Here is a 16,278-nt window from a genome sequence, read left to right on the forward strand (position 1 = left end):
TTGACGTTTGAATTCCTCGAGTGCCGAGCTCCCGGAGTTCGGTGGAGCGCGAGGGGTGACACGGCGTCGCACAAGAGCAGTCACCGCGTTTCTCTCGCTCTCTGCTTTCTGCCATGTTTCGCTTTTGCTTTGCCCAGTGCTCAGTTGAAAGTTGACAAGTGGAAGTGACATTTTGGGCCGTTCAACAAGACATATATATATTAGTCGCACGCAATGACTAGATACAGGAGGACAAAAACACACAGGGGGTGAGTACTCGGTGGTCTCGCAGGCGGAAAGACGGGGAGCGTGAGGCTTTGGCTGTCAAACGTTGTTCAACACAGCGACCGGGCGTCAGTGGAGCATTTGTTATTCAAGTGGCGGGAAAATGCGTGCTCACGGGAAGGGGCATGGATGACGACTTGGGGAGCTTCGTGGACAGCTCTCTTACCAATAATCAGCTTGGAAACTCACATGTACTTTCCAAACCTTCGTCCCACTTAGAATTCGCGACGTAAAGCGAGCAAAGCGCACCCGTGCTCGTGTGAAGGATTTGGACCAGATACACGAGGACTTGGCCAATCCTGAACAATACAATAACGCCGAACAGGATGCTGATCTGCCGGGAATGGGACAGAACTATTGCATACAGGTGTGTATGTTTGTGGATTGTGGGTGGTGGGAACTATCAATGTGTGGACTACGGATGAGATAGGATTTTCAGTGGGACCAGAGAAGTGAGCCTTTGTTTGCGCGCGGGAACTTTGTTCATTAGCGCCAACGAGAAGGATCTTGGTTTCATGATTGACGATCGAGGAGAACGAAACAGGGATGGGAGAGCGAGGCCGATGGTTGGATCATCATGAAATGCCATGACGCACAACACGGATATTTGAGAGTGGGCTCCCGGAGTGCCTGTTACCCCACGCAATCACGCTCACCATCTCTCCCTCACCGTCCCAGTGCGCCCGCCACTTCACCACATCCGCCTCTCTGCAAGACCACTACAACACCAAACTGCACAAACGCCGCATGAAGGTGCTCAAAGAAGCCCCCTTCACCCAAAAGGAAGCCGAGGCCGCCGCGGGGCTCTTCACCGACAACGGGCCCGGAAGGAGGAAGGATGGCGCGGATGCTGGGCTGGTTCCGCCGCGTAATGCTGCGGATAAGATGGAGGATGTGACGGCGACGACAATAGCTGCGGGGGATGCGGGGAGAATACCGGAACATGCGACGGATCCGCCGGCGGCGGTGGTGTAGATTCTCTCTGCATCTACACGTGTCCTTTTCGACCGACAACCTTCGGAAGAATAAGCCCTTGCATCATTTCGAATCCATACGTAGTCTCGAACTATAGCGGCGGCAGCGACTCCTTCTTGTTTGCGGAACAGAAGGCCGTTTCCTACGTCATTCGTTCCGCCCCTTTTTGTAAACCTCTCTTAACCTTATGGTGACATGCTTGTATAAGCGTCGGCAAAGCGTCTTGGAACCCAACGGCTTATCCGAACGACCCGCTTCCAACGTCTTTGCATGTCTATTTAATTTCTTTTACTACAAACCACGAATGTTCTCAAATGCATGCACATTTCGCCCGTTTGTCCATTTATGCTTTATGCAAAACCGGGGAGCACCAGCGCATTTGAAGCTCCGGCTTTTAGTCTATAGATCTACCTCAGACCGGAGAGGGAAGTATCGATTTCGTCTGTAAGGGAATGCTGCCGGTCCATCTAACACAACTGACCCAAGACCCAGACTGATAATGAGATATTAAGTAACAGCGATGCGCACTGGGATTCTGGACAAGCAAATAGGGTAATTAACCCATCTCTGTCGTGAATCATTTTCGTCGCCCGCCCGCGGGCGGCTCCTACGTTGCCAGCGACACCGAACCCTTACTACTCGTCTAACCCGGATCCCGAATGTATCTCCATCTCCTCAGCGCCTGCAAAAAGCGCCATCCCCCTCAGCGCCGGACGCCATGATCGCATCTCAAATCGGCCGGAGGCAAGAGTGTTGCTGTCGCGGGCCAGTCGCGCGGACTGACGCCCACGGCCGGATTTCACGGGTAGATTGACCCTAAGCATCAATGGGCTCCCCTCAGGAATATCCTTGCTCCTCATGAAACTGACCGCACATCGACGAAGTAGCCCGAACTCATGTCCCACAACTCACGCATAACCCCACCGCCACACAGGTGTGGAATTTGTCCAGAGGCAGGCCATCGCGATGTGCTCCTTCATGCAAAGACTTTGAAATGATGGTCGAAGTTGAGACCTCTGCACAGAGGACACAATGGATAGGAGAATGAACCCTGGAATGTACGCACCATGTGCGATGTCCTCATGGGCCTCATAGCGCTCGGAGAGTGTGATTGCAAAGAGGAGCAAGTCGCGAATGTGATGTGATTTTCCGCATTGCGAGGATCGCTCCTCGCAGACGGTTGTGCACGGCCGCGGCGACAAGCCCACGACGTCTTCCTCCCTTAAGAACTTCTTTCCCCTGGGAATCCTTGTTTGCCCTCGATTCCAATCCGAAAGTTACGAATTTTCGAGATCCGACCTCTGCGCGGACAAGTGCTTCATGTCGTGCGAACTGATTGGTTAGTGCGGGTCCCACTATTGGTAGCAATCGATCGGGATTATTTGCTCGCGGCTTGCAGCTCTTGCAAAAGAACTGCTGACATTTGTTTATCAACATAGTTCGTCTCCTCTGCCTGCGCGACGGCAGTGGCGGCATCCTTTGCATCACCTGGTTCAACCAGTACCGCACCACTGCTTGCTCGGAAGACGCAGGATTCGCTTGACTAGATCCTATTTTATGGGGGTTCGGTGTGCCTCGCGCTTCGTACGGAAACGACGGATCTCATATCTTCTAATCTTTCCAACGGCGGTAGCTTTGAAAGGCAAGGTGGTATGAAAGGCACGGTGAAAGGCAAAGCTTCCTCCGACGCATGGGTGAGGGTAGCGATATAGATCGGCATGTAGCGCCGCCCATTTGCTTGCGCCTGTGTGAGTGGCAGCAATGTATGGTATTGGTCATTTTTTTGCGTACGCTACGTTCTTCAATGGGGCAAAGAAACCTGGAGCGTCGGCGTTTCGCTTTCAAATGGCTCTGTTTCGCCGACACGGCGCAGGCGTGGGTAAAACAAGTATCCGGCTCAATCATCAGGCACGATGATGCGAACACCCATCCTCGGGTGTCGACGGATTCACCCACTCGACCGTTAATTGACAAGCAGCGATCGGAGAAGTGTTGCGGGCCAGCGCAAAGTAGCTTCGCAGGGCAATTGATGATGTCCAAGTATAAAATTCGAATCCGCTCAGGACTGGTGCTGGTTTTTGGGGTACGTCTCCGACCTATGCACATTGGCCCCCGACGCGTGATTGTGTTCATGTCAGCAAAACGCGTCGCAAACGCGTTCCATTGCGGGGCCCCGACTTTCGAAAGGAGATTTTTCCCAGTCGCGGCGCCCGGGTGCTGGCAGCTCTCTATGTCGACATCTGTTTCCAACTTCCAAGTGTAGCATGCCCCTCTGCTAAAAAACTGTTCAGTGTACAACCGCTATTCGCGCTAAATGATTGGTCGTCGATGCCATGTATATTAGTCATAAGTGCGCTGTCGCTCCAACCTGTCGTTGTCGGCGTGCTCGATTGCGGGAAGAGCGTGTGGCTTTGGCGTTTGCTGTCGTATCAACCTCATCCAATTCAAAATTCGAAGGACTCTGGTTGCGGCGAGCCGATGCGACAGCTTAACCGGAATTGAGGCTTTCCATGCGAACAAAGGTGCCGCTTGGTGAACATCAGGTCCCACGAACCGTTCTCGGCTCTTTGCGTATGAAACCCGTAAGCCGGCCCGAACGTCTTTCCGGGCATTACGCGTGATGAGAGAGGGATACCAGAAGCCCGGCGTTAATTCTCAAGTTCTCATACGTGTCCAAAAACAAGCTCTCGCTGAGCTATTGAGGACGAAGCAGCTCCTCCGACGTTATCTCCATAGGCGACGATCAAGGAACAATGCACTGTAAAGAGAGTGGTGGCTTCGTCCATTTCGGCCATGAATGATAACAGACGGAGTGCGTCACGGCACAGGAGTTCTCGCGAGACGCATCCTTGTCAATGGATGCAGGACGGACCCACGCTCGTTCTGCTCGTTCTGCGAACTCCTTTGCAAATTTCGCACACCGCCGGATGCAAGAAAAGTCTTATTCCGTCCATCCCGCCATGACGCTCTGTCTCGAGCCATCCGAAACCAAGATATCGCCATCGGGCGACACCAGGAGGTCCGAGTCGGAGACAGCAAGTCCAACAACGAAATATCGCACCATGAACTCAACTTCGTGTCGAGAGTCACGCCTTTTCTTCGGTTGACGAGGGGCCCCCGAGTGAGTTGAGAGTGCGGCCGTAAGCCGAGTCACTTTGTGGAGTGGATGGATGTCCACGATTGGCTCGCCTTTGGGTGTCGCTGGTGGACGTAAGTACAATTCTCTTCGCCCCGGCGCTTCCGCGCTCTGTCTGCCCCACAACTGCTACAACCTTCGCGTCTCTAACCCGCAGAGCGAGGATGCAGCGGATGTCCACAGGGATCGACCAATGTTCAGATTCCTTTTGCTACGCCCCCTCTCACCTTAATTGTCTGAACGTCTCCGACATGCCGTAAGCTACGATATATATCCACCAGCGATACATCGGGAGGAAGGCCAAAGCCCACAGTGAACTGCGGTCATTCGCTCCCTTTGTAGGAGAGCAGTCCTGTATGCACTGCAATCAGCCTCTCGCGTCAATCTCTTATAGCGCTCGTGGGGACTTCAGGATAAAGGTTTCCTTCAGGCAAGTCTCACTCGCCCATGACTTAGCTTCACACAGCCCCATGCATGGGCGCTGTATTTCCATTTTGCGACGGAACTGGTTGCCTGTTTCTGGTCTTTAACCAAATATCCAGCCGAGGAGATCCATGTCCCGTCGGATATCACTGCGACAAGAGACCATTTTCGGGTCGCGAAGCCGTTTCGGACGCTCGCTCAAACTTGACCACGGGTGCGTCCTAAGGTTTCACCCGATTCCCTTCTTCAACACTAGGAAGTGCCTTCGGCTCGCCAAGGGGGTGCGTGGACATGACCCATAAGCAACAGTATCGAAACTTGCGCGGCTCCATTGGCGGTGTTGAGTGCTTTTGCTCCTCCTTGCAGTAGTAGTCTGGTAACCATCGCCTGAGATGCTCTGGCTGTCCAGTCTTTCCTTGTTGAATGTGTCCCAGCCACTGAAGTTAAGTACTCAAACGGTTCTACGTGTCGTAACAGCTCTGCAGTTGTCCCCTTTCGAAGACCTTGTAACCGTGTCCGTGTGCCGGAATGTCCTGCGGTTTCTGGGAGATCTTGACGAAGGGGGATTTGGGAGAAGACGGGAAACTGACGCGTTTTGGGAGGAGGACGCTGCTAACTGAAGAACACGCTGGCGAAATGCGGCTTAGTGTGGCGTAGTGATTGCTTTCAATTAAATGGAGGGTCACGCTCTGTGTTACTCCCACTCGCCGGTGACAAACCTCTGTGCAAGTCATGCTTCGCTTTGAGACGCGTCGACCACAATGCATGTGGGACTGCCTTCTAATACATATTAATTTGGGAGAAGCTCTTGGGGGCAGGGGCAGGGGGCTCCGAGGAGAGTCCCAGGATTTGACGATGCAAATGTTGGACATGTGTGCACAGCAAGCACATGCAAGATGAGGATCCCCGGGGGCACAAGCCATGGTCATGTGGGAGAGGGTCGATGATGATTATGCCCAAGATGTGCTGGGGCGGGCACAGCAACCTCTCGTTTTCCCACGGAACCAATTTGGCGATGGGTGGGGGGGGGGGGGGGGGGAAGGATGTTGAACAGGGGCGGCGGGCTATTATAACCCATGATGTTGCGAGTTCTATTGCGAGTTCTATTATTAAAAGTTGCTGCTCCGCATAAAACCTCCTTTCCACAGCACAGTCACCTCCTCTCTCAACCGGCCCTTTTCCCCACAACCCATAACGGCCGATCTCTAAGCTCATCGTCCAATATCCCATCCACTCGAGCATACTACGCACAGCCGACACACTCAACAAACGCCTAATTCCAAAACCATGGCTTCTCCTCACATTATCGTTGTCGGCGGTGGTCTAGCCGGTTTGTCCGCTGCTCACACCATCTTGGAGCGCGGCGGGAACGTGATCCTTCTCGACAAGAACGGTTTCCTGGGAGGAAACTCTACCAAAGCGACGTCTGGTATCAACGGAGCCAACACCGCTACGCAGCGCAAGCTGAAGATTCCAGACACCTCCGAGATCTTCTACGAGGATTCCGCGAAATCTGCCCGTGATCTGATCGTGCCCCCACTCACCAAGGTCCTGACGTACCAATCTGGCGCCGCCGTCGAATGGATCCAGGACAACTTCAAGGTCGACCTTTCGCTGGTGTCGCGTCTCGGTGGTCACTCCCAACCCCGTACGCACCGTGGAAAGGAAATGTTCCCTGGTATGACAATCACCTACGCGTTGATGGAACGTCTGGAAGATATCGCAAACGACACCCCTACCCGCGCCAAGGTCATCAAGAAGGCCAACGTGAACAAAATCGTGAAGGAGAATGGAAAGGTTGTTGGTGTGGAGTATGAGAGGGATGGCAAGACGTACAAGGAATCTGGGCCGGTGATTGTCGCCACTGGTGGTTACGCTGCCGATTTTTCCGCTACCTCTCTCCTTAAGAAGTACCGCCCTGAGCTGCTCGATTTGCCTACTACCAACGGAGACCATTGCACTGGTGACGGTATCAAGCTCACTGAGGCCATCGGTGGAAACACGTTGCACATGGAAAAGGTACAAGTTCACCCAACTGGTCTTGTTGACCTCAAGGAGCCCGACGCCAAGGTCAAGTTCCTTGCCGCTGAAGCTCTTCGTGGTGTCGGAGGTCTTCTCCTCGACGCCAACGGTCACCGTTTCTGTGATGAGCTTGGACACCGTGATTACGTGACTGGCAAGGTGAGAACGGCCAAAATTGGGGATGCTGGAGTTGACGGCTGAACATTTGGAACTAATTTCTTGATCCCAATGTAGATGTGGGAGAACAAGGGTCCCTTCCGGTTAATCCTGAACGGCAAGGGAGGAAAGGAGATCGAATGGCATTGCAAGCACTACATGGGCCGTGGTCTCATGAAGCACTTCAAGGGAGCCGACGCCCTCGCCAAGGAGATGGGCATCAACGTGAAGGTTCTGGAAGAGACCTACACAAAATACAACGAGATCGCCCGCACGAAGAAGGACCCCTTCGGCAAGAAATTCTTCCACAACGTCCCCTTCGTCCCCGACGACGAGTTTTGGGTCGCCATCGTCACCCCCGTCCTCCACTTCACCATGGGCGGAATTCAGATCGACGACCAATCCCGCGTGCTGGGTCACGGCGACAACAAGCCCGTTGACGGTCTCTTCGCCTGCGGTGAGGTCGCCGGCGGTGTGCACGGCGCCAACCGTCTCGGTGGATCCTCCCTCCTCGGATGTGTCGTCTACGGCCGTGTCGCTGGTGCCACCGCCGCCACTTACATCCTCGAAGAGCTGTCCAAGAACAACACCGCTGCTCGTCGTGTCGGTGGGATCGCTGGCCACCTTGCCTCTTCCCCGGTCTCCATCTCCGTCAACGGCCTCAAGATCACCCTCGCCGCCGACGACGGTTCCTCTTCCTCATCCGCCTCTACCGACGAGGGCGCCGCATCGCAAACCGAGCCCCGCCCCACTGAGGCCAACACTGGACCAGAACCCAAGGGCAAGCCAGCTGCGAGCAAGGAGTACACGCTCGAGGAGGTTGCGAAGCATAACACGGAAAAGGACTGCTGGGTTGTTGTTAACGGCCAGGTGCTGGATGCGACCAACTTTTTGCCTGACCACCCGGGAGGCAAGAAGGCGATCATGCTTTACGCTGGTCGTGATGCAACTGAGGAGTTTAACATGTTGCACAAGGTTTGTGAATATGCTTCCAGGTTTCTTCCTTCCACTCTCTTAAATCCAGTACTAACACGGTTCCCCCCCTAGCCCGAGGTCGTTGCCAAGTATGCGCCTGAGACAATCATTGGCACACTGAAGAAGTAGAACTCTTGGAACCCTGCTTGATACCCCAACCCCGATCCCTCTCCTTTCCCTGCACTGTCCGTTTCCCCGATCTCTTTGCTGTTGTATTCACGTTTCTTTGTGCTTATGTATCAGTATAGCTGCCTTATCATGGTTCGAATCAAAAATTTACACGAAGAATACTGTCCCAGCTACCTACTTGAGTCCCGTACCCAAATGCCTCTCCGTTCGTCCAGGAACCACCACCTCGTTCGATGCAAACCTTCATCTATCGTCACCATCCAAATTCCCCTACAAAAACCCCCCCTTCTCCAAGTAATCCAAGCCCATCCATGCCGTCTGCACACTCGGCAGCATCATCTCCCCGCGTAATATGATATCTTTCAAATCCCGGATGTCGACGTTGCGCCGGATTTCGATGAGTTCTACATAAAATATCGCGTTAAGTGAGAAATCTCTCGGGGTGATGTTGGAATGGAATGTGACTACGGGTTACCTTCAGCATCCCTCGCCCGCGGATGTTCATCATACACCGGGTCAAGCACCAAAAACGGAATAAACCGGTTTCGTGACCATTTCACCTAGTCGTACCCCATAGCTGTCAGTTCTACACCCTTGCCGGACCGCGAAGAGCGATACTGAAAGGGGAAGCGGATGCACCAACCTCGCCAATCCCGTCATGATCCTGTGGTAAGAGGGAGATCCATTCTCCGCCTGTTAATCGCATTTCTTCTGAGAGTTCTTGTTTTGACGTATCCAGAATCCTACACCAATGAACATCAGTGACACATATATTTCAAACCCATCTGCTGTATGGCGGGTGTGAAAGACTCACGTCTGATGTTTCTTTTGATCAAAACCTCCCGCCGCAAACGTGTATTTGAGGTCGTTGGTGCCTTGTGCGTATTCGATTATCAGACACGTTGTTTTCTGCAAAATCGGTGGTCTCAGTATCAGGGGTGGAAACGGGAGAGGAATGGTGGGGACTTACTGATTGGGTATCGAACGGGAAGACGACCGAAAAGGCCGGGTTGGGCGTATCATGTCCAACTACATCCCTACAAAAAGAATCGCGTCAACACCCCCTCCCCGCCTCCCTCCCCCACCCCAACAGCCCCCATCCCCGCACACCTTACCAGTCAATAACCCGCCCATCAGGATACCGCACCTTCCTATTCCACACGGACAGGTACCGTCTATACGCCTCTTTCTCTTCGACGACGGGGAAGCGTTCGTCGCGCAGGATGAGGGTGTGGAGGTCTATGAAGGATTGACCGGGTGGCGGGAAGGTTGGTTTGGGTGGGAGGGAGGGGTTCATTGGGTGGGGTTTGTGGGTGGAAATGCGGGATGGGAGGCGCTTGAGGGGCTGGATGGGGAGGCGGGGGGGCATGCTGGGAAAAAGTTCGTGAGTTTTTGTGATATGCAACAAGACTTGGGAGAGAGAGCGGTCGTCTTTTACCAAGGGCTAAGTAACTGGCGTGAAAGAAAGAAAGACGGAAAGAAAGACGCTGCGAGCGGACTTTCTAGAACTCGTGCAGGAATGGAGGTGACGTGTGCGAGATCGGCGTGTCCAGCCTGTCGGACACTTCTGTGGGCGTCCCCTTTTGCCCTCTTTCCCGAGGTGTTCTTTTTCAGAAACGGACGCCTGTTTCTTTCGGCAAGCAAGCAGGCCAACTCCTTCACTCGCCGCCCTGACCCTCCCACATGTCAAACAGCACCACCCGCTTCACTCTAGTCGCCGCCGCCCTACGCAACGGCGGCGGCATCGGCGTCAACAACTGCCTGCCGTGGCGAATTCCTGGCGACATGACCTTCTTCCAGAAAGTCACAACCTGGCTAGGACGGGGCTCGTCGCAGCCTTTCACACACAACACAGAACATGGCGATGCGACGTCTCCTCTCAATGTGGTTATTATGGGACGCAAGACGTGGGACTCGATACCGGCGCGGTTCAGGCCTTTGAAGGGGAGACTGAATATTGTGTTGTCGAGACAGTCTCGGCTGAGGGATGCTATCCGGAGGTAAATTTCGAAGGAAGACATAGGTCTGAGCCTCTGCGGTACACGACGTTCTTCCTGGACACGACCTTAATGTAACCCACCAGTCTCGCCCCGCAGTTCCAGCATCCACGACAGCCCCGCGTACAGCTTCCCTACCCTCGAATCCGCCCTCGCCTACCTGCAATCCATACCCCATAGCGCCATCTTCATCATCGGCGGAGCCCAACTCTACGCGAACTGCATAACCCATCACCAATGCGAGCGGATCCTGCTGACAGCCGTCGACCCACCCAACCCGATTGAATGCGACGCGTTCTTCCCGGAGATTCCTAGCGATCTGTTTAGATTGGCGAGTGGGAGAGAGTTTGCGAATGTGGTGGGGCAAGAGTACCCGGACGGGATTCGTGCGGAAAACGGGTATGGGTATGAGTTCCAGATGTGGGTTCGGCGCGATGATGAAAGGCAACGAACTGCCCGAGCGCCGTCAGAATTGCCGGTAGATCTCGCAACGTGCTCCTCCGACCGAGCCCACGGCCGAACAAGCCGACACCCCTTCCCCGACCCCTCCGTCTCTGCAATCACCCCAGCGTCACAGACCCCACACGGCGCATCCTACTCTCTATCAAACTCCCACCCATTGCTCTCACTCCAAATCGACCCTTCGCTGGTCTGGCACCCCTCCGACATGTCCGTGCCGTCCACCATCCTCCCCAACGACCTCCTCCTCCTCGGCGGCGCCAACGCTCCGCCAGAGGGAGCTTACACCCCGCTGTTCACGCCGGAGAAAAGTGAACAGAGTTTTAGGACTGCGAGGTCGTCCGCTGGTAAAAGTGGGATACCTTCACCATCAGGAAGTGACCATCGCCGGGAGGAATCGACACCGTGGGAAGGCTTCAACAGCACATTGGGCTCGACACCCAGTGAGCGGGCTGCCCGGAGCGATTCGTCGAGGAGGGATCATGACGGGGATAGAACAGTCACCTGTGAATCGAACTCGGTGTATGATTCGCTGATGATGCGTGTCCAGGAGGTGTTGATGCTCGAGGACCAGGAGAGTGCGGATGAAGAGGTGGTGGTGGATCCGGAAACGAGTTTGTTGCAGAAGGTGCACGAGATTTTGCAGGGGGGTGAGGGAGTTACTATCGTGGGTATGCGAGAGGGTGCAGTTGCGCAAAGGAGGTCGAATCAACAGCCGATTGCCCTGGATGTATCTGGCCATCGAGACCACTCCGCCCGTCGGGATAACGACCAAGGAGATGAACAACAAGACGACTTCCCCCACTCAGACCCCCTCCCCGGCCAAACCAACATCGACTTCTCCCTCGCGGACGGCACGATGGCCATGTCGGACGTTGCGGCCGCCGTGCATGCCAAAACAACGGTTAGGTCGAGACAGCCCACGCGGTACGGGGAATGGAATGCGCTGCGTGAGTTGGGTGGTACGAGGCGGGATGTGGGGGGTAGACCGGTTGTGGGAGGGTTAGCTGGTGCCCCGCCGCCACCTGTGAGAGGAACAGTGAGGGAAAGGCCCGTGGATCCGTCTATATGGGTGCCGCGGATCGAGTATGAGTCGTTTGTGAGCAATGGGGGGGAGGATAGTGTTGCTGAGGTATTGTTGCAAATCAGAAGAGTTGGGTCTTGAACTTGGGGTTCGGGCGGGGAACTGATGGTTTTCTTTATGATGTTTGTAGCATGAACTTGCCCCCATCTTGGCGAAATACGCGGCTATCACTGCGGCCGGCCGGCGGCAACCGTCCTTGTATCAACATTCAAAGCAAGTGTTACACCAAAACCATGTTGGGCAGCGGTCAGCGGGACCAGCCGGGCAGTTCCCGCCTCACGAAATCCACCGCCCAACCTCCCTCAGCAGTGACGAGGAGGACTACGACTCGTACACGGCCCCACCGTCCGCCATAAATCTGACCAATATGGACAGCACAACCTTCGCCGACCAGCTCTCCCTTGCGAGTATGGAGTATATGAAGCGGTATGGGCTCGCTGGGGCTGGCGGTAGCGGTGCGCAATCGGAAAAATTGGGGAAGGAGGCAGCGGGTACAAACGCATCGGTGCAAAGATTGCGCTCGGTGCAACGTGAGCAGCTGAGTAAAGTGTTGGATGTGGAGCGGATTAGGAGGTTGCCGAAGTTGGGGATGCCTGGGCCGAGGAGGGGGTGACGGGATTCATGCATAGACTAGCGTGGTCATATCTGCATTTCATGTACTGCAGTCCGCCCCAAATCTCCGCTGCTCTATAACTTCCATAAAAGCCTGGTCGTTGCCGTCGGCCATCCAGAAGTCTTTGTATATATATAATTTCGCAAATATCTCTGCTGCCTCTCCAGACCCCCGACGAGAACAATTCAGCGGAGAGAACCGTCCTTTTTCTTCACGAATAAGACTGGCGCACCGACAGGGGACTTTGAGGGTTTGATGAATCCTTTGGCAAGGTTTTCTTCGAGGTATTCGCAGAGTGCTTTCATTTCTGGTTCGCTGAGGTTGTAGATCGGGCCGAAAGGTGGCTGCTTGCCTTCTTCCAGATCGATAGGACAGTCGTAGGGCCATTTCTGAGCCTCAATGATATCCACTCCGCTTCATGACGTTGGATTAATATACTGTATATGTACAAACCGGGTAACGCGCTTCCATGCGATTACTTCCAATTAGAAGACGCAGCCTCAAGGAATCCTTTCTCGATGAGCTGGAGCATATCTGCCTGATGCGGTAGGAGCTGCGTAGGAGAACCTTTATGTTGGATGCCTGGTGACACAAAAAGAGTGCTCTTCGCCAGATCTGCTTACCTTGAAGACCGGACGTTTAGGCGCCCCTGGGTCTATTTTCCCATTCTGAAAGAAAGGATGTTATGAGTGCTTAGCGACTTGTGAACATTTTTGCGTTGACGAGAATGCCGGAGCTTGAACGGTACCTTGTGGCTGGCAGAGTATGTCCCCAGATCCTGCTCCCACTTGGCGAGGGCCACCCGATGCACTTTCCGCCGTTGAATCAGGTCTGTTAGGACTACGTTGCGCTTGATGTCGCTGGATAACACGCATAAACGTTATATCAGTGCCTCGGCTCATATGAGGGTCTTTCGAACTCGACGGACTCACCCCGTAACATTCAACGGAATCTTATCCCCATGATCATCCTTCCTCGACTTCCCCCTCGACCTATGCGTTCACACCACAACCCATCAACAAACGCACGCTTCCAACCAAGAATCTCCATCTTACTGACTTCTTGCTCTTCCCCTTATCCTTCTTATCATCCGCATCGGCGCCCTTCCGTTGGTTCCACCACGCGGGTTCGAGCTTGTCCCAGTATTTGCACACGACGTCCACTTGCGCGTTGCGGATTGCGTGCCAGGCTAGGACGATGTTTTGGGCTTTTACGACTGTGAGGAGTGTCAGAGACGATGAGATGTTGCGGGTTTGGATCGTGGTGTGGGAGGGGGAAAGGGGTGTACGTACCAGAGAATCGATACTTCTTGACGACCTTCATGAGACGGGACACGTCGTAGACGTCGCGCAGGAATTGGCGGATCGTGTCGGCGGCTAGGTGCCGCTGGAGCTCGCGGCGGCGGGCGACGTATTTCCGGAAGACACTGTCGAATGGAAGTTGTGAGATGTCTGGTATGCGATGACATGAGCACCAAATCCCCCCGGACGTACACGGCGATCTTCGCCAACGCAGTAATCTTATCCGCCTCCTGCTTCTTCCGGATGTATCTCCGCCACGTCCGCTGGATGAGACGTGCCAAGTGGCCATGGAGGTAGTTGATTGCGCGGCGTTGGCGTTCGGTCTATAAACCACCGCCGAGAATGAGTAAGCTTGCGTATGGTGACCGCCGGACATGGGTAAACGAACCTCGAGAACGATCTGAATCATCGTCATCCGGCTAGCGACGGCGGTGAGCATGAACCACTTCTTTTGCATGGCTTCGCCTCGGCCTAGTTGCTCTTTTTCTTTTAGACGTAACGCTTCCTGCGATTGTCGATGTGTACCATGGACCGGTCAGAATGCTGTTCAATCAGTTTATGCAGAGTTGCTACTCACTACGGCCGTCTCTTTTTTGGCCAGAGCTGCCATCTTCTCTCGCCATTTTTCCAGGTCCTGTGCTCGCTTCCGGGATCGGATCTCTTGCATGTGGTGACTTCTTTGCTCTCTCTGGGAAGAGAGTGCATAATCAGTCACGAACTTGCCAGCGGGCGGATTCCAATGCGTTGCTGACTTACAGCGCTTGCCAGCCTTTGCCGCCGAACTTGAGGCAGTTGCTCTTGCACTGTTAGCTTGTTGGCTCGCACCATATCCGCTGGAGCCGTTCGCGCACGATTCAAGTCCATCGCTCGGTAATCCGCTGTATCAAAACAAAAGTTGCCTCTTTAGTCATCATAACGGCCTCGTCGAACAAGCCCGCAATCCTCAACTCACATATCCGATTCTGGAACAAATCCCACTCAGACTGATTCGTCTTCAGCGTCTCTATCCGCTTCTCCAGTTCCGCTGCTATCACCCGTATCGGCTTCCTGCCCGCCAGCGTCTTGTTCTCGAGCTGCATGTCAAACATGGGCGATTGGTGATGGGTGGCGGTGGTGGGCGATTTTTCGGCCTTGCGGCGCTTTCCGCCTTTGTCCAGATCCCCGGCTAAAAGGGAGGTGGTGCTCTGTGTTCGGTCGTCGAAGTTCTTTGCTCGCTCTATGCATTCATAATGAACGTTTCTGAGTTCCCGGTCCTGGAAAACGCAAAGCCTGAGTTTTATAACTCACCAAAAAGCTTCTGAATATCCAGCAGGTTCCTCTCGAACCCTCCATGTCTATCATCAGTATCGAAACTATACAACGCTCTATCATGTGCCCGGAGGTTCCCGCGTCCATTCCCTCCATATCCCCGACCTTCCGGCCCCATAGCCTTGTTCAGCAACCCGATAATCGCGTCCAGTCTCACGTTCTGCTGCAAAATCGGGGTCGAGATCGTTGGCATCCTATACGGCCCCCCCGTCTCTGGCGGTGGTGGGTACGGAATCGTCTTTGCGCCATTTGCATCGTCGCTCCATATGCTCTCGCTCGGCTGCGCATCTTCCTCATTTGCCGATCGCTGATGTTGCGATATCCCCAACGCCGCAGGCGCAATCAACGCCTCTAGGTCCCGTTTCCCTAGATTCGTGGAGGTCCCACTTGCGATAAGTCGTTGGACCAGTGTTTGTACATCCTGACTGCCTAATTGCATTTTGTATATCGACCCCGGCCGGCTCCTCCGCATGCGTCCGGGCAATTCGCCCAACATTCCGGGAACTCTCGTCGCCCCGTACCCATTGGCGGGGGCATCGCGAGTCGGGCTAAATGCCGCCAAAGGGGTTTCCCCGGACTTCTGGGCGGTGACGCCTAGAGGTAATCGGTAGGCATTTTGATCTATATCCCTTGGGTTCTCATTCTGGGTCTTGTTTGCAGCGTCCAAATGCCGTCCGCCTATTTGAGGGAGATACGCCGTCTGAGAGACTGCTGTCATTGTGAATCGATCTGCGGGTTGAAGTTAGGGCTTGTCCGTCACATTGAAAACATATGAGTGTATGCATTGTTTACTCACAGTAACTCCAATGAACCAGCGGGCTGCAAGGCTTGCTTGGGATTTTCTACTGTCAATATATATACAGTCTGCCGGAAAGTTGGTTTTTCCATGATGACACTGATGCGTTTCGAGATGCCCGACGAGGGAAAGAATATCGACACCGCGAAGGTCTGATTACATAAGCACAATGAACTGCATCTGACGGGGCCTCCGAAAAAACAGAATTGAGAGGTTTTGTTCTGTTGAGGAGGGAATACATACGATCACATTCCTCTGCCTTCCGCTGAATTGGTAAAGAGCTTCATCATATCATGAACGTACCCGAAAGCCATCGCATTGTCTCCTCCAAAACCGTGTCCGAACTCTGGAAAAGGCGCCACGGACGGACGTCCTCGAATCGTCGGAGCACCCCCACCTCTTATCGCCAATAAGCTTAAAACCGTTCTTTTCGGGGTTCACTCAGCGAATGATTCTCCTTGAACAGAACAAACTTTAAATGGCGGCACCAAGAAGGCGGACATGCCGGAATTAGGATGTTTTGTCACCGGGACTGCAGGGACTGAAGCCGCATTCTGCACATCCTTGAATCCACCTATTCCGGTTTCTTTTGTCGGCTGCTCTCTATCAATTGCGAAGAATTAAGCTCACGTCAGTTCGC

At 54.1% G+C, this 16,278-nt stretch overlaps 5 protein-coding genes across 5 annotated transcripts; 3 read left to right on the top strand and 2 right to left on the bottom strand.

The window, feature by feature from the left end:
* Positions 1–143: 143 nt before the first annotated feature.
* On the top strand, positions 144–1,572 carry EV422DRAFT_523498 (uncharacterized protein). Its single transcript, XM_053069918.1, has 3 exons — positions 144–248; positions 484–631; positions 943–1,572. The coding sequence occupies exons 1-3, from the start codon at positions 214–216 to the stop codon at positions 1,237–1,239; spliced, it is 480 nt and encodes a 159-aa protein (XP_052927312.1). The 5' UTR covers positions 144–213; the 3' UTR covers positions 1,240–1,572.
* Positions 1,573–5,865: 4,293 nt separating this feature from the next.
* EV422DRAFT_523502 (FAD binding domain-containing protein) lies at positions 5,866–8,240 on the top strand. Its single transcript, XM_053069919.1, has 3 exons — positions 5,866–6,979; positions 7,055–7,951; positions 8,024–8,240. Exons 1-3 carry the CDS (start codon positions 6,086–6,088, stop codon positions 8,078–8,080), a joined length of 1,848 nt encoding a protein of 615 aa, XP_052927313.1. The 5' UTR covers positions 5,866–6,085; the 3' UTR covers positions 8,081–8,240.
* Positions 8,241–8,350: 110 nt separating this feature from the next.
* EV422DRAFT_494325 (uncharacterized protein) lies at positions 8,351–9,377 on the bottom strand (the record flags this gene model as incomplete). Its single annotated transcript, XM_053067736.1, has 6 exons — positions 8,351–8,484; positions 8,556–8,640; positions 8,724–8,823; positions 8,895–8,989; positions 9,051–9,117; positions 9,196–9,377. 6 exons carry the CDS (start codon positions 9,375–9,377, stop codon positions 8,351–8,353), a joined length of 663 nt encoding a protein of 220 aa, XP_052927314.1.
* A 321-nt stretch (positions 9,378–9,698) lies between these two features.
* EV422DRAFT_393232 (uncharacterized protein) lies at positions 9,699–12,253 on the top strand. The gene is made up of 3 exons (XM_053066867.1): positions 9,699–10,080; positions 10,177–11,668; positions 11,751–12,253. Exons 1-3 carry the CDS (start codon positions 9,764–9,766, stop codon positions 12,231–12,233), a joined length of 2,292 nt encoding a protein of 763 aa, XP_052927315.1. The 5' UTR covers positions 9,699–9,763; the 3' UTR covers positions 12,234–12,253.
* Positions 12,254–12,415: 162 nt separating this feature from the next.
* EV422DRAFT_393206 (uncharacterized protein) lies at positions 12,416–15,905 on the bottom strand. Its single transcript, XM_053066866.1, has 13 exons — positions 15,639–15,905; positions 14,822–15,571; positions 14,487–14,750; positions 14,291–14,412; positions 14,112–14,222; positions 13,923–14,039; positions 13,727–13,857; positions 13,526–13,659; positions 13,293–13,449; positions 13,166–13,225; positions 12,982–13,093; positions 12,857–12,901; positions 12,416–12,786 (listed from the first exon to the last, which is right to left on the bottom strand). The coding sequence occupies exons 2-13, from the start codon at positions 15,558–15,560 to the stop codon at positions 12,709–12,711; spliced, it is 2,070 nt and encodes a 689-aa protein (XP_052927316.1). The 5' UTR covers positions 15,561–15,571; positions 15,639–15,905; the 3' UTR covers positions 12,416–12,708.
* Between the last annotated feature and the right edge of the window lie 373 nt (positions 15,906–16,278).

This window comes from Fimicolochytrium jonesii (genome assembly GCF_025526975.1).
Source record: "Fimicolochytrium jonesii strain JEL569 chromosome Unknown EV422scaffold_6, whole genome shotgun sequence".
Taxonomy (NCBI): Eukaryota; Fungi; Chytridiomycota; class Chytridiomycetes; order Spizellomycetales; family Powellomycetaceae; genus Fimicolochytrium; species Fimicolochytrium jonesii.

Coding starts and splice junctions, on each gene's coding strand:
- EV422DRAFT_523498 (XM_053069918.1), top strand. CDS start 214: ATGACTAGATACAGGAGGACAAAAACACACAGGGG. Junction 249..483: donor AGGACAAAAACACACAGGGG/GTGAGTACTCGG, acceptor CGTCCCACTTAG/AATTCGCGACGTAAAGCGAG. Junction 632..942: donor GACAGAACTATTGCATACAG/GTGTGTATGTTT, acceptor TCACCGTCCCAG/TGCGCCCGCCACTTCACCAC.
- EV422DRAFT_523502 (XM_053069919.1), top strand. CDS start 6,086: ATGGCTTCTCCTCACATTATCGTTGTCGGCGGTGGTCTAGCCGGTTTG. Junction 6,980..7,054: donor GTGATTACGTGACTGGCAAG/GTGAGAACGGCC, acceptor ATCCCAATGTAG/ATGTGGGAGAACAAGGGTCC. Junction 7,952..8,023: donor AGTTTAACATGTTGCACAAG/GTTTGTGAATAT, acceptor TTCCCCCCCTAG/CCCGAGGTCGTTGCCAAGTA.
- EV422DRAFT_393232 (XM_053066867.1), top strand. CDS start 9,764: ATGTCAAACAGCACCACCCGCTTCACTCTAGTCGCCGCCGCCCTACGC. Junction 10,081..10,176: donor CTGAGGGATGCTATCCGGAG/GTAAATTTCGAA, acceptor CTCGCCCCGCAG/TTCCAGCATCCACGACAGCC. Junction 11,669..11,750: donor GGGAGGATAGTGTTGCTGAG/GTATTGTTGCAA, acceptor TGATGTTTGTAG/CATGAACTTGCCCCCATCTT.
- EV422DRAFT_393206 (XM_053066866.1), bottom strand. CDS start 15,560: ATGACAGCAGTCTCTCAGACGGCGTATCTCCCTCAAATAGGCGGACGG. Junction 14,223..14,290: donor GGCAAAGGCTGGCAAGCGCT/GTAAGTCAGCAA, acceptor CTCTCTTCCCAG/AGAGAGCAAAGAAGTCACCA. Junction 13,660..13,726: donor GCGTTGGCGAAGATCGCCGT/GTACGTCCGGGG, acceptor TCCATTCGACAG/TGTCTTCCGGAAATACGTCG.